The following is a 16,770-nucleotide window of genomic DNA, read 5'->3' as shown; positions in this document are numbered from 1 at the left end:
ATCATCCTTTTTACTGCCTGTAGAATCCTAGATGTCTGATAGCTTTCTTTCATTTTTCCCTTTTTTTTGTTTTCTTCAGGTCAAACTGGCAGTGTTTTTAGTGGTATAACGTTCTTTTAAAGAAACCTTGTGGGTCTCCTGTGTGTGTCAAAGGGATCCATGCCATCAGACAAGAGGGTTATCCACAGATCCTTTCTGGATACTGTATATTTTTTCTCGATTCAGCTGAGAGGATTGATTGGATTTATTAATCACATATTAAATGTCTTTAGCAAAAGGTATCCAGCCACACTCTTGGCTCTTTATCCAAAACACACTTAAAATCTTTCATGTGTTTATTGTTACTTGTATATCTTCTTTGGAGAAATGTCTAAGTCCTTTGCCCATTTTTGAATTGGGTTGTTTTCTGTTGTTGTTTTTGCTGAGTTGTAGGAGTTCTTTATATTTTCTAGATATTAATCTCTTATCAGATACATGATTTGAAAATATTTTCCCTTTTCATTCCATTGCTACATCCTCTGATGCACAAAAGTCTTTCATTTTGATGTAGTACAATTTATCTTATTTTCTTTTGTTTCCTGTTCTTCTAGTGTCATATCCAAGAAATCATTGTGAAATCCAATATTATGAGGCTTGTTCCTGTGTCTTCTGTTAAGAGTTTCATGCTTTTAGCTCTTATATTTTGGTCTTTCATCCATTTTGAGTTAATTTTTGTATATGGTATAATGTAAGGGTATAACTTCATTCTTTTCTGTGTGGATATCCAGTTTTCCTAACAACATTTGTTGAAAAGACTGTATTTTCCTCATTGGACAGTCTTTGCACCCTGTTGAAAAGCATTTGACCATTTATGCCAGGATTTGTTTTTAGACTACCAATTCTATTTGTTTACATGTCTGTCATTCTGCCAATACCACTGTTTTGATTACTGTAGCATTGTATTAAGCTTTGAAATCAGGATGTGGGAGACTTCAAATTTTGTTCTTTTTCAAGATTGTTTTGGCTAATCAGGTCCTTTGAGTTTCCATATTAATTTTACGATAGATTTTGATTTCTGCAAGAACATCATTGTGATTTTGATAGGGATTGCATTGAATCCATAGATCACTTTGGGTAGTATTAATATTTTAACAATACAATGTCTTCTAATCCATGAACAGAGGATGTCTTTGCATTTATTTGTCTTCTTAAATTTCTTTCAGTAACATTTCATAGTTTTTAGTGTACAAGTCTTTTGCTTCCTTGGTTAAGTTTAATCATAAGTATTTTAAATGAAATTGTTTTTTAATTATTCTTTCAGATTGCTCACTGTTAGTGTATAGAAATGTAAATAATTTTTTATTAAGAGACAAAGTTTCACTCTGTCACTCAGGCTAGAGTGCGGTGGTGTGATCATAGCTCACTGTAACCTTGAACTCCTGCACTCAGGCAATCCTCCTGTTTCAGCCTCCTGAGTGGCTAGGACTATAGGCATGCACCACCACAGATGGCTAATTTTTAAAATAATTTTTTTTGTACATCAGAGTCTTGCTATATTGCCCAGGCTGGTCTCAAACTCATGGCCTCAAGCAATCCTCTCACCTCAGCCTCCCAAAGTGCTGGGATTACAGGAATGAGTCACTACACCCAGCCTTGTGTATTGATTTTGTATCCATCAACATTGCTGAATTCATTTATTACTTCTCACAGTTTTTTGGTGGAGTCTTTAGGATTTTCCACATATAAAATTATTTCAACTGCAAACAGAACTAACTAATTTTATTTCTTGTATAACTTGAATGCCTTTTACTTATTTTTCTTGCTTAATTGTTCTGGCTAGGACTTCCAGTACTGTGTTGGATAGAAGTGGCATGAGTGAGCATTATTTTCTTATTCCAATCTTAGAGGAAAAACTTCAGTCTCTCACCATTGAGTATGATTTTACTCATGGGTTTTTCATATATGGCCTTTATTATGTTAATATAATTTCCTTCTATTCCTAGCTTATTGAGTGTTTTCAATTGTGAAAGGGTATAAGTTTTGTCAAACGCTTTTTCTAAATTAATTGAGATAATTATGTGCATTTTCCCCCTTCATTCTGTTAATGTGGTACATTACATTACTTGATTTTTGTATGTTGAAGCACACTTGTATTCCAGGAATAAATCCCACTTGGTCATCATGTATAACCTTTTAATATCCTGTTGAATTTAGCTTGCAAGTATTTTGTTGAAGATATTTGCATCAGTATCCATAAAGGGTACTGTTCTATAGTTTTCTTGTAATACCTTTGAAATTATTTCAAAAAGTTATGTTTACACTGCACTATAGTCTATTAAGTGTGCAATAGCATTATGTTTAGAAAAATGTAGGCCGGGTGTGGTGGCTCACGCCTGTAATCCCAGCACTTTGGGAGGCTGAGGTGGGCAAATCACGAGGTCAAGAGATCGAGACCATCCTGGCTAACACAGTGAAACCCCATCTCTACTAAAAATACAAAAAAATTAGCTGAGCGTGGTGGTGGGTGCCTGTAGTCCCAGCTACTTGGGAGGCTGAGGCAGGAGAATGGCGTGAACCCAGGAGGTGGAGCTTGCAGTGAGCCGAGATCGCGCCACTGCACTCCAGGCTGGGGACAGAGCGGACTCCATCTCAGAAAAAAAAAAAAAGAAAAGAAAAGAAAAGAAAAGAAAACAGAAAAATGTAAATAGCCTAATTTGTAAAATATTTTATTGCTAAAAAATGCTAATGATCATCCGAGCCTTCAGTGAGTCATAATCTTTTTGCTGAAAGGATAAATGGTCTTACCTCAATGTTAACGGTTGCTTATTGATCAGGGTGATGGTTGCTGAAGATTGGGTTGGCTATGGCAATCTGTTAAAATAAGGCAGCAATGGCTGGGTGCAGTGGCACACGCCTATAGTCCCAGACACCTGGGAGGCTGAGGAGAGAGTATCCCTTGACTGCAGGAGTTTGAGTCCAGCCTGGTCAACCTAGTAAGACCCCTGACTCTTACATTTAAAAAAAGACAACAATGAAGCTTTTTTTTTTTTTTTTTTTTTTTTTTGAGACGGTGTCTCGCTCTCTCGCCCGGGCTGGAGTGCAGTGGCACAATCTCTGCTCACTCAAGCTCCACCTCCTGGGTTCCCACCATTCTCCTGCCTCAGCCTCCCGAGTAGCTGGGACTAAAGGCGCCCACCACCACGCCCAGCTAATTTTTTGTATTTTTAGAAGAGACGGGGTTTCACCGTACTAGCCAGGGTGGTCTCGATCTCCTGACCTCATGATTCGCCCGCCTTGGCCTCCCAAAGTGCTGGGATTACAAGTGTGAGCCACCACGTCCAGCCAACAATGAAGTTGTTGCTCCATTGATTGACTCTGCCTTACGTGAAAGATTTCTCTGTAGCATGTGATGCTGTTTGATAGCATTTACCCACAGTAGAACTTCTTTCAAAATTGGAATCAATCTTCTCAAACGTTGCCATTGCTGTATCAACTAACTTTATGGCATATTTTAAATCCTTTGTTGTCATTTCAACATTGTTCACAGCATCTTCACCAGGAGTAGATTCCATCTTGAGAAACCACTTTCTTTGCTCATCCATAAGAAACAACTCCTCATCCATTTAAGTTTTATCGTAACATTGCAGCAATTTATTCACATCTTGAGACTCTCTCTATATATATTTTTTGAGATGGAGTCTTGCTGTGTCGCCCAGACTGGAGTGCAGTGGCACAATGTTGGCTAACTGAAACCTCCACCTCCCGGGTTCAAGCGATTCTCCTGCCTCAGCCTTCTGAATAGCTGGGATTACAGGCACGTGCCACCATGCCTGGCTAATTTTTGTATTTTTAGTAGAGACTTGGTTTCACCATCTTGGTCATTCTGGTCTCAAACTCCTGACCTCGTGATCTGCCCGCCTCAGCCTCCCAAAGTGCTGGGATCACAGGCGTGAGCCACTGTGCCTGGCCTAGGCTCTACTTCTAATTCTAGTTCTCTTGCTATTTCCACCATATCCGCAGTGACTTCCTCTACTGAAGTCTTGAAACCTTCAAAGTAATCCATGATAATTGGAATCAACTTCTTCCAAACTCCTGTTAATGTTGATATTTTGATCTCCTCCCATGATTCAGAAATGTTATTAATAGCATTTAGAATGATGAATCCCTTCCAGAAGATTGTCAATTTACTTTGCCTTAATCCATCAGAGGAATCACTATCTATGGCAGTTACTGTCTTATGAAATGTATTTCTTAAATAATAAACCTTGAAAGTCGAAATTACTTCTTGATCCGTGGGCTGAAAAATGGATGCTGTACGTGCAGGTATGAAAACAACGTTGATCACTTTGCACATCTTCATCAGAGCTCTTCAGTAACTAGGTACATTGTCAATAAGCAGTAATATTTTGAAAGAAATCTTTTTTTACTGAGCAATAGGTCTCAGTAGTTAATTTAAAATATTCAATAAACCATGCTGTAAACATATATGCTGTCATCCAGGCTTGGTTGGTTGTTCCATTTCTAGAGCACAAGTAGAGTAGATTTAGCAAAATTCTTTAGGACCCTAGGATATTCAGAATGGTCAATGAGCATTGGCTTCAACTTAAGGTCACCAGCTGCATAAGCCCCTAACAAAGGAGAGTGAGTCTGTTCTTTAAAGCTTTGAAGTCATGCATTGACTTCTCACTAGCTATGAAAGTATTAGATAGCATCTTCTTCCAATGGAAGGTTGTTTCATCTACATTGAACATTTGTCATTTAGTGTAGCCACCTTCACCAATTATCTTTGCTAAATCTTCTGGATAACTTGCTGTAGCTTCTATATCAGCACTTGCTGTTTTACCCTGTGCTGTTACGTTATGGAGATAATGTCTTTTCTCAAACTTCATGAACCAGCCTCTGCTAGATTCAAACCTTTCTTCTGCAACTTCTTCACCTCTCTCAACCTTCACACAACTGAAGAGAGTTAACGCCTTGCTCTGCATTAGGCTTTGGCTTAAGGGAGTGTTGTGGCTGGTTTGATCTATTATTCAGACCACTACAACTTTCTCCATATTAGCAATAAGGATGTTTTGCCTTTTTTTTGCCCAGGCTAGAGTGCACTGGCACAGTCCCGGCTCACTGCAACCTCCATCTCCCGGGTTCAAGCAATTCTCCTGCCTCAGCCTCCCAAGTAGCTAGGATTATAGGCACAAGCCACCACGCCTGGCTAATGTTTGTATTTTTAGTAGACGCAGGGTTTCACCATGTTGGCAAGGCTGGTCTCAAACTCCTGACCTTGTGATCTGCCTACGTCGGCCTCCCAAAGTGCTGGAATTACAGGCGTGAGCCACCACACCTGGCCCTAATTTGGCTTTTGACATGCCTTCCTCACTACACTTAATAATTTCTAGCTTTTATTTTATTTATTTATTTTTTTGAGGTGGAGTCTCATTCTGTCACCTGGGCTGGGGTGCAGTGGCACGATCTCAGCTCACTGCAACCTCCACCTCCTGGGTTCAAGTGATTCTATTGCCTCAGCCTCCTGAGTAGCTAGGACTACAGGCATGCGCCACTACTCCCGGCTAATTTTTTTAGTAGGAACGGGGTTTTGCCATGTTGCCCAGGCTGGTCTCAAACTCCTGACCTCAAGTGATCTGCCCCGCTTGGCCTCCCAAAGTGTTGGGATTACAGGTGTGAGCCACCACACCCGGCCAATGGAATTGTTTTGAGAGTCCAAAAGTAAAACTATGTGGCTAATCTCAAATGAATTTTGACAAGGGTTCTAAGACAAATCAGTGGAGAAATAATAGTCTTTTCAACAAATGGTGCTGGGCCAACTGGATAGCCACATATAAAAGAATGAAGTTACACTCTTACCTCCCGCCTTATAAAAAACTAATTCAAACTGGGTCAAAGACCTAAATGGAAGAACTAGAACTATAAAACTCTTGGAGGAAAATATAGGGATAAATATTTGTGACCTTGGATTACAAAGGATTCTTAGATTCAAATGACTCTTGAATTAAAAAAATTCTTAGATATGACACCAATACCAGCAGCAGCAAAGAAAAAGATAATCTAGACTTCATCAAAATTAAAAACTATTGTGTTTCCTTTTTTTGTTCTTTTGAGACAGAGTCTCGCTCTGTGGCTCAGGCTGGAGTGCAGTGGCACAATCTCGGCTCACTGCAACCTCCACCTCCCAGGTTCAAGCGATTCTCCTGCCTCAGCCTCCTGAGTAGCTGGGACTACAGGCAAGTGCTGCCACGCCTGGTTAATTTTTTGTATTTTTAGTAGAGATGGGGTTTCACCATGCTGGCCAGGCTGGTCTCAAACTCCTGACTTCAAGTGATTTGCCTGCCTTGGCCTCCCAAATTGCTGGAATTACAGGCATGAGCCACCGTGCCTGGCCAAACACCATTGTGTTTCAAAAGGCACCATTATGAAACTGATTAAAAAATCCACAGAATGGGCTAAAATATCTGCAAATCATATATGTAGTGAGGGGTTTCTGTCTAGAATATATAAAAACTCTTGCAACTCAATAATAAAAAGAAAAATAACTCAAATAAAAAGTGCACAAAGATCTGAATAGACATTGATCCAAGGAGGATATACAAATGACCAATAAGCACATGAAAAGATGCACCACATTATTAGTCATCAAGGATATGCAAATCAAAACCCCCATGATATACCACTTCACCCCCACTAAAATGGTTGGAATCAAAATTTCAGATAAAACAAATGTTGACAAGAATGTGGAGAAATCAAAACCGTCATACACTACTGGTAGGAACGTAAAATATTCAGCCACTTTGGAAAATAGTTTGGCAATTCCTCAAATGAGTAATCATATTGGAATCATAAAGCTTGAAAACATCATGCTAAATAAAAAATCCAGTTTCCAAAGAATACATATTATACAACTTCATTCATATGAAATGTCAAAATAGGGAAATCTATAGACAGAAAACATATTAGTAGTTGCTTTAGTATGAAGAGGATGGGGGAATAGGAGAGTGATAGCAAAAGAATAGGAGGTCGCTTTTTGAGGTGACGAAAATATCCTAAAGTTGGCTGTGGTGATGGTTGCATGTATCTATGAATATACTAAAAACCATTGAATTTTACACTTTAAATGGGCAATCTTATGGATTGCAAATTGTATCTCCATAAAGTTGTTTTTAAAAGATATAAATTGAGGCCGGGTGCGGTAGCTCACGCCTGTAATCCCAGCACTCAAGAGGCCGAGGTTGGCGGATCACCTAAGGTCAGGAGTTTGAGACCAGCGGGGCTAACATGGCTGAAACCCTGTCTCTACTAAAAATAAAAATAAAAATTAGCTGGGCATGGTGGTGTGCACCTGTAGTCCCAGCTACTCTGGAGGCTGAGGCAGGAATAGCCCTTGAACCTGGGAGGCAGAGGTTGTAGTGAACCAAGATCACGCCACTGCACTCCAGCCTGGCTGACAGAGTGAGTCTCCATCTAAAAAAAAAAAAAAAAAAAAAAAAAAAAAATATATATATATATATATATATATACACACACACACACACATATATATATAAATTGAGACTTAACCAGACTTGGTTATTATTTGAATATGAGGGACAATGTAGAGTGATTCAAGGATAATAGCCACATTTCTGGGTTGGTCAATGGGTGAGTACTAAGGTAGAAAACAAAGGAAAATAAACATGTCTAAGGTGAGAAGAAGTGATGAGAGAGAGAGGGAGAGAGACAGAGGAAGAAAAGAAGAAGAGAGGAGAAGAGAGAAGAAGGAAGAAGGAAGAAAGAAGAAGAAGAAAAAGAAGAAATAGTAGTATTAAGGGCTTCCACAGGCTTCTGAGTTGAGAAAGCCAAGTGTAGTAAGAATGGTCAGTGGAGAGTGTTCCTCAGGCCCTAGCATAAATGAAGAGGTATCAGAGTGGGTATGGACTGGCAAATAGTGACCCTGCAGCAAGACTAGGCTCTTCTGGGTGACCTGGAGGTGAGACAGTCAGGTCAGTATTCTGCACTACAAAAGCCAGATGAGAGACAGCAAAAATGTCCCAAAGAGGCTTTTCCCTGGGATGGGTGAAAAAGAGAAGAGAGTAGGCAGGTTTGAGAACTGCTCCCCACTCCTCCCACCTCCTCAATTACTTCTAGGCTTTTCTTGGAATCTCTCACCACAGAGCTGTAGAAAAGCCCTATTCTGGTTTCCAGAATGGGAAGAGACCTCCCAACTATGCTGAGAAGTGAGTCATTAGGTGGGAATTTGGGGAAGAAATAGAAGGAAGGAGCCAAAGTGATATATTAAGGTCACCACCTTGGTCACCTGTCCATCTATATTTTTGGAGTAAGCAACAGAATTAGGAGTCTGAACGTAGGAATTAAGAAGCTCTGGAATATAACAGTGGAAGACCAGCACCTTCCCAATCTCTTGTCAGGACAGAGATGCTCTATCTCTGCATCACTCAACCTGCCTTGGCCTCACTGCTCTTCCTTTTGCTTAAGTCTTCAAACCATCAACAGTGATAGCCACTAATTTTAGCAGGTGGCATTAGTTGTCAGCAAATGTTTTTTCATATTTAATGAATGTTTATTATAATAGAATAAAATAGAAATGTTTATTAATAAAACTTGAAATTTGTCCCAGAAGGATAAAAAGGTAGATTATTTACATAAAATGGCCAAGATCTGACAACAGAACGGTTTCCTGAAGATTTACTTCACAGATTATTTTGAAAACACCAACTGTGTTCAGGAAAATTTTCTCTCCTTTTTTTCCATAAAATTTTCAAACAAGTGAGAATGCTCTAAAAATGATGGTGTGGAGCCCAGAGAAAATGTTTTCTGTGTGCTATAGATGAACATAAACTATATATATAACTTTCCCAGGTTGAAGTGTTTCTTTCAAAAATAAAATTTGATTATTTTCAATTTTGTGAGGCATGTTGATTTTTAAAAAGGAAATAAAGAGAAATTATTAGGAAGCATATACACAACCAGGGAGAAAAGGAGAGAAAGCAGAAAAGGCCAAGGCTAGGGGAAGGGTGTTTGGGGTGGGGGAAAGGAAGGGTACAGACCCTCCCAAGTAACCGAAGATGGGTAAACTCCAACCGCAAAGCGATGATGCCACTTGTGGGCCCTCAGATTGGAAAGGACGGAGACGAGTGACGGGGCTGTGCGCACTGGGGCACCGCGCACAGACGGGAGGAGTAGGGTGTCTGTGTGTTCCAAGGGGCGAGTACCAGTTAACTGGCCGCCGGCCCGTGGGGGGTTGGTGAGAAGGAGGGTGAGCTTGGCGGTGACGCACGGCCCTCACGTGACCGGGAGCTGCAGAGCTACGCAGCCTTCGGTGCAGTCCTCACTCGCGTCTGGCTACCAGCTCCCTGCTGCCCTGCGCTCCGCGGGCTGGCATCCGGCCCGGGGGAAAGCGGAGCAGGTAAGGGCCCCGGGGCCCGCGCGCCCTGGCTAGGCCAGCAGCGGCTCACCGACCCCTCCGACGAGCGCAGAACAGCGCAGGGGGTCCCCGCCAGCTTTCTCCACACCCCAACATTCTTGGGAACATAGTGGTCCCCTGAGGTGGGGAAGCAGTGGCGGCTGGGGCTCCAGGGGCAGCAGAGCAACCAAGAGCGATGGAAAACCATTCCCGAGTCTTTGCAGGAAAACGGTGAACACCACGGGGGGCGGGGCGGCCGACGGTGGGAGCGGGGGGCGGGAGACACGGGGCGCTGGCAGTGAGGAGGACCCTGGGAGCGGAAGGAGCCAGCGTTCCGCTGCAGCAGCCCCCCCTCCCCACACCCCAGCCCGTCTGCAGGTCTGCGGGGCCAAGTGTCCCGGCGGCGCGCCTCGAGGCGAGAATCGGGAGAAGGAGGAGACTGCAAGGATAGGCCCAGGTCAGTGCGAGGGACGGTGGTGGGGGCGGGTGCAGAGTCCAGTCTGAGGTCCCCTCCCAACTCCCCCATCTCCCGTCCTCCATTTTGGTGCCTGCCGAGATCTAGGGATGGATCTGTAGGGAAAATGGTGGGTTTGGGGGCAGGGAGGGGAAGACTCGAGAGGTGTGGGGGCTCGAATGGGGGCCCCCTAGTGGGCGCACGAAGCCTCTCTGGTGGGAAACGTGAAATTAAACAAAACATGTTGATAGCCATGACGCGGAATCCTGAAAAATGAGTAGCCGTGCCTCTGTCCTCGGTACTGAAGCGTTCACCAGCTGTTCAGCCCCTTGTCTCTCCTTTTGTCTCCTAGGAGTAATGGAGTCCAAAGAGAAACGAGCAGTAAACAGCCTCAGCATGGAAAATGCCAACCAAGAAAATGAAGAAAAGGAGCAAGTTGCTAATAAAGGGGAGCCCTTGGCCCTCCCTTTGGATGCTGGTGAATACTGTGTGCCTAGAGGAAATCGTAGGCGGTTCCGCGTTAGGCAGCCCGTCCTGCAGTATAGATGGGATATGATGCATAGGCTTGGAGAACCACAGGCAAGGATGAGGGAAGAGAATATGGAAAGGATTGGGGAGGAGGTGAGACAGCTGATGGAAAAGCTGAGGGAAAAGCAGTTGAGTCATAGTCTGCGGGCAGTCAGCACTGACCCCCCTCACCATGACCATCACGATGAGTTTTGCCTTATGCCCTGAATTCTGATGGTTTCCCTAAAGTTATTAGGGAGACAAACCCCTGCTTTCGAATTTACATGTTCATGATGTGCCCTTGTTGTAAACCTTTACCTGTCACTTGTTTACGTGGGTCTCCTATTACCAGCTTCTAATTGAATATTGTGTTTTTGAACCAGTCTGTAAGATTTTTGTTAGCAGAAGAATTTTACCTATTGCATGGAAAGATGCTCATTATATATTGTGAAGTTAATAAAGCACCTTTAAAAAGCAATCTCTATATTCTTTTTTTGTTTAAAAATTTATATTGATCTACTTAATACATGAAAAGAAAAGTACTGAAATTAAATATACCGAAGGATTAATATAGGGACTCATTCTATGAGATGGGTTAATGTATTTTTTATATTTTCTGTAATTTAAGAAAAATTGGAAACATTTTTAAATAACCTTTGAAGGCAGTAGAGTCACTTAATAAATACTTGCTGATCAGCACTACTCACAAAAACAAAGACATGGAATCAACATAAATGTCCATCAGTGAGAGATTGGATAAAGAAAATGTACATATATATCATAGAATATTATGCAGCCATGAAAATAAAGAAATCATGTCTTTTGTGGGAATATGGATAGAGCTGGAGGCGATTATCCTTAGCAAACTAATGCAGGAACAGAAAACCAAATACTGCATGTTCTCATTTATAAGTGGGAGCTAAATGAAAACTCATGAACACAAAAAAGGGAACAACACACACTGGGATCTGTAGGGGTGGAGAGTGGGAGGAGGAAGAGGAACCTAAAAGATAACTATTGGGTGCTGGGCTTAATACCTGGGTAATGAAATAATCTGTACAACAACCACCCCCGCTCCTGCCCCCAGCCCATGACACAAGTTCACCTATGTAACAAACCTTCACATGTACCCTGGAACCTAAAAGTTTTCTTAAAAAAAGAAAAAAAAAATACTTGCTAATCAAATTTGGATCTCTTAGCCAGGTAAATAAACCCAGGAATTTGTATAAGTTGGGGGTGGCATTTCCTTCACATGACTGGAATGAGGTCATTTGTGTGAGACCTGTGTTTACCTGTTTTTTCTCCCATCCACACCTATTATGCAAGACTCCCATCCTCAGATTTTCCCTTCAGATGTTTAGCAGAGTGCTCAAAGGTAGGTCTCACTAGTCCAGCATAGCTCTTATTCTCAGAATTAAAATGTCTGTTGGTCATGCTGTGATTTCTTCCTGACGAGGCAGGCACTTAACCAAAGTAAAATTAATAATGACTGAGTCAGGAGCTCTGAGTTTTTGTCTCGGTTCAGTTTCTAAACAAGTAAATAACTTTGGATGTGTAACTTAGATTACTTGCCATTCCTAAAGGAACACTGGGTTCATTCAGTAATGTCACAGTGTTTCTAAAACTATGCTAATCTGCCACCTGTGTGAGAATCACCAGGGGACTTTCTTGAAAATGTGGATTCATACAAAGTTCTTGGGTCCCAACCTAGATCCCCTGAATGGGGCTTCAGAACTTTTGTTTTTAGCAAGCTTTCCTGGTGATTCTGATGCACATTAATGTCTAAATGGCTACTGGTATGTAAATATTTACTATGATGTCAATTTTTTTTTTTTGAGACGGAGTCTCCCTCTGTTGCACCTCTGCCTCCGGGGTTCATGCCATTCTCCTGCCTCAGCCTCCTGAGTAGCTGGGACTACAGGCACCCGCCACCACGCCCGGCTAATTTTTTGTATTTTTTAGTAGAGATGGTGTTTCACCGTGTTAGCCAGGATGGTCTGGATCTCCTGACCTTGTGATCCGCCTGCCTCAGCCTCCCAAAGTGCTGGGATTACAGGCGTGAGCCACCGATCCCGGCTGATATCAATTCTTAAAAGCAATAATAACTTGCAGAATATAAAGTTGAATATCTGAATTCAGTTCAGGGAACCATTAAAATGTAAAGGATGAGAACATGAAAAAAGCATTAGATTTATTACATAACAATTTGAATTTTATTATCTTTTGTGGAATATTAAGTGATTTCTTTTGTACTCAACTGCATTTTTCTTAACATGGATTATGTTAAAAAGAAATACAAGCTAACAACAGATCCAGATCCAAATAACTATTCAGTGAGCTTACAAATGCAATTGAAGCACATAAAAATTCCCATTGACAGAACTGAGATATGTAAATTTCATGTTAGACTTGGATAGAGTGTTCATGCCTTGGTGTAATTATCCCTCCTGTGGAGTGTAGGTAAAATCACTGTCTTACTTTTAATCAGTAGAATACAGCAAAAGTGACGGGATGTCACTTCTGTGATTATGTTACAGAAGACTGTGATTGTCATCTTGCTAGCAGATTCATTCTCTCTCTTCCTTCCTCCTTCCTCCCACTTTTGCTGGCTTTGATGAAACAAGCTGCCATGTTGGAGAGGCACATATAGCAAGGAATTGAAAGTGTTTGCCAGTCAACAGCCAGTGAGGAACTCAGGCCCTCAGTCTAATAGCCCTCGTGGAATTGAATCCTGCCAAAACAACAAAGGTGAGTTTGGAAGCAGATTCTTGCCCAGCTTAGTCTTCAGATAAAACTGTGGCCCAGGCTAACATCTTGATTGCAGCCTTCTAAAAGACCCTGAGGTGGAGGATCCAGATAAGCCACACCCAGACTTTTGACTCACAGAATCTCTGGGATAATAAATGAACGTTCTTGTAAGCTGCTAAATTTTGGGGTGATTTGTTACACAACAATAGATAACTAATACAGTCTCTAAAGGACAATGATGTTTTAAAAACAACCACAGCACCATTATTAAACATAAAAATGGGCAAAAATGGGCAAAAATTTCTTAATGTCCAGTGTTCAAATTCTCAGTGGTTTTATATATATATATATATATATATATATATATATATATATATTTTGAGATGGAGTTTCACTCTTGTTACCTAGGCTGGAGTGCAATGACGGTCTCAGCTCACTACAACCTCTGCCTCCCGGGTTCAAATGATTCTCCTGTCTCAGCCTCCCAAGTAGCTGGGATTACAGGTGCCCGCCACCATGCCTGGCTAATTTTTTTATTTTTAGTAGAGATGTGGTTTTACCATGTTGGTCAGGCTGGTCTCGAACTCCTGACCTCAGGTGATCTGCCTGCCTTGGCCTCCCAAAGTGTTGGGATTACAGGTGTTAGCCACTGTGCCCTCCCAGGTCTCATAATTTTTAACCTCAAACTATGTAAACTAACACAAAATAAATTATGTACTTGAGGAACACTATTGGCCTCATCAAGTTACAAATAACAGGAAACACCTAATGTAAAGCCTTCTACTGAGAAGCTGACAAAAGAATGCGTGTTTGAAAAAACACCTCAGATCCAACATAGGTCTGGGGTCACAGACTCTGAAAGTCTAGCAAATGATAACAGAAAAGCTGGTCTGTTTATGCAATGAAAATTTAAGACAGTCTGAGGATAAGGAAGGGTTGTGACACACAACTGAGTAACCCCAAACAATCATTTGATACTCTGATATCTGCATTTTTCAGAAGTCTTGTCAAATAGTGACATGTACTCAGATTTGTCAAAGTAACTTGTTTAACTCTAGAAGGAAAAAAAAATACCTGCATGGTGGCTCATGCTTGTAATCCCAGCACTTTGGGAGGCTGAGATGGGTCAGGAGTTGGAGACCAGCCTAGCCAACATGGCGAAACCCCATCTCTACTAAAAATACGAAAATTAGCTGGGTGTGGTGGCGGGCGCCTGTAATCGCAGCTACTCAGGAGGCTGAGGCAGGAGAATTGCTTGAACCCGGGAGGCGGAGGTTGCAGTGAGCCGAGATCGCGCCATTGCACTCCAGCCTGGGAGGCGGAGCGAGACTTTGTCTCAAAAAGAAAAAAAAAGAAAAAGTGGCTGCAGGCTGATGAAGTCTGAAAGTTGCAGGCATAAATTACAAGATTACCATTCACTGTTGTCTTTGAGTAAATACCTGCAATGACAAGTTGTATTACAGTGCTATTAGAGGAAACATGGGACTGAGACAACAGGAGAAACCAAAAAGCATAAGAAACCATTTCATCATCCAGTTTGATTGAAGAAAGGATGGAGTATGTCACCAAGAAGCCATTTTTTTTTCGCAAGATGCACAAAATTTAGGGGACTAATATAAATACAGCAGGCCCTTCATATTTGTGGGTTCCGCATCCATGGATTCACCCAATCGTGGATCAAAAATATTTGGAAAAACAAATTCTATAAAGTTTCAACAAGAAAAATTTGAATTTGCAATATGCCAAGTACTACACTGAATCTGCATTTAACAAAGTTATATGTAGGCATTGTATAAGGTATTAAATGTAATCTAGACATTGTGTGAAGTTTACAGGAGGATGTGTATAGGTTATGGGCAAATTCTATGTCATTTTATTTAAAGAAACTGAGCATCTGCAGATTTTTATATTCCTGGGGGTTCCTGACACCAGTTCCCCATGGACATTGAGGGACAACAGACTGTACATGGGGGATATAACTTGTGAGTCTTCAGGGCCTCACATTTTGGAAATAAAGATGTCCTGTGAGAGTTATAAATGAGTAAATCTGATAGACAACAGACATGATTTTCCATCTCTGTGGATAAAGCAGGGAAATATCTGTGAATATGATACTGAAAAGATTGGGTTCATCTAGTCAACGTCATCTGGAAGTAGTCCCATGGAGGTGGGGCAATGGAGGTGCTTCAGGAAGAAAAAAATAATAATAGTATGCTCTCATGAGCAGAGGCTTGGAGATCCTTTTAACAGCATGGGGCTGAAACAAAACTTGAAGACCAAGGGCAAATTTTAGAAGATTTTAAGGAAAGGAACTATGAAATAGATGGCATAAGTGCAGGGTAAGAGGCAGCTTAAGAGAGAAGGAAAGATGCAAAAACAGGGCACAAAACAATGCAGAATGAGCTGAAGGGGGGTCTGCCAGTAATATTTGACTAGCCCAGTGAAGAAAATGTGTTCAGTACAGATCCATTAGCTATTAACTAATGGATACTTGAGGTACTAAAATGGATTTTTTTTTAAAGAATAAAAAGTAGTTTCATTCCATGGGGAATTTATAGTAAACTGTTCCAACAGAACTAGAAAATAAAATTCTTATGAATGTTAAAGGAATAAAATTTACCACACAAGCTATGAATCAATATAATCAGTTGAAGGAGGTAGTGAGAGTTCGAATTCCAAAAGATAGTATTTACAGAACCAAAGGAAAAGGTAGATGGGCAGGTATAAAAATAAGCTTTCTATCGGATGTCTTAACAAGGACAAAGGCAGTTGTGTATTGATAAATGTTTAACAACTGAGTTTCCATTAAACTATTTGTAGTGTTAGCCTATTTCCACTATGTAAAAGCTCCTGCTACAGTTGATTTCCAGCTACCAACATGATGTCACTTAATGCAGAGTTGAGAAGGGATGTGCACAATTTGCTGTCAAGAGCACACCACTTGCTTAAAGGCCTCCCTCATCAATGTGATTAAAAGAGGAACATTCCCATGCAAAGAAAATGAAAGATGAAAGTGATAAAAGGAAATACATGTTGTAAAGGAGATGCAGGATGAGCATAAATGAGGGGAAGATGAAAGAAAAAGAGATCAAGGCAGACAGAAGTCAGCTGTATACAGTACTCTTATGAGCAAAAGGGCCAAGAAAAGTGTGTGAGAGTGTGCGTGTGTGTGTATTTGTGAAAAGTGGGGGAGGTGTAATGGTGGGAAGGGATAGATTGGTTGATTACCTAGACATGAATACTCCTAGGCAGTTTAAAGGAGTGTTTGTAGAAGCATGGACTTTGGAGTCAGGAGACCTTACTTCAAATATTGGCACCACCACTTAGAAGCACCGTGTGTGACCTTAAACAAAGTTGGTCAACCTCCCTTACCTTTATTTCTCTTACCTGTGAAATGTAGAAAGTGTTTAGCAAGATGCCCTTCATGTACTAAGCTCTCAGTAAATGTTAGCTGTTAATGTTATAAAGCAGTAAAATGAAAAAATGCTTTTGATTCACTAAAAGTGGGTAGTCTAATCTTTCAAAGTTAATAACATTAGTGGGTTTTAAAAAGTATTTATTGATCCCAGATGTCAAAATTTGGCCTAAAGAAGATCAAATCTGACAAGCACATAGTTTGTATCACACAGTGATGTATGATTTTTGAATCACTGCTGATATTTAAAAATTGATA

The 16,770-nt window shown here is 41.0% G+C and overlaps 1 protein-coding gene across 1 annotated transcript; it reads left to right on the top strand.

Moving 5' to 3' along the window:
• The first annotated feature begins 9,348 nt into the window (after window positions 1-9,348).
• On the top strand, window positions 9,349-10,827 carry BEX1 (brain expressed X-linked 1). The gene is made up of 3 exons (XM_054473134.2): window positions 9,349-9,391; window positions 9,756-9,845; window positions 10,195-10,827. Exon 3 carries the CDS (start codon window positions 10,200-10,202, stop codon window positions 10,575-10,577), a length of 378 nt encoding a protein of 125 aa, XP_054329109.1. The 5' UTR covers window positions 9,349-9,391; window positions 9,756-9,845; window positions 10,195-10,199; the 3' UTR covers window positions 10,578-10,827.
• The last annotated feature ends 5,943 nt before the right edge of the window (window positions 10,828-16,770 follow it).

Source organism: Pongo pygmaeus, chromosome X (assembly GCF_028885625.2).
Source record: "Pongo pygmaeus isolate AG05252 chromosome X, NHGRI_mPonPyg2-v2.0_pri, whole genome shotgun sequence".
Classification (NCBI taxonomy): domain Eukaryota; kingdom Metazoa; phylum Chordata; class Mammalia; order Primates; family Hominidae; genus Pongo; species Pongo pygmaeus.
This window is presented reverse-complemented; position numbering and strand designations above follow the sequence as displayed.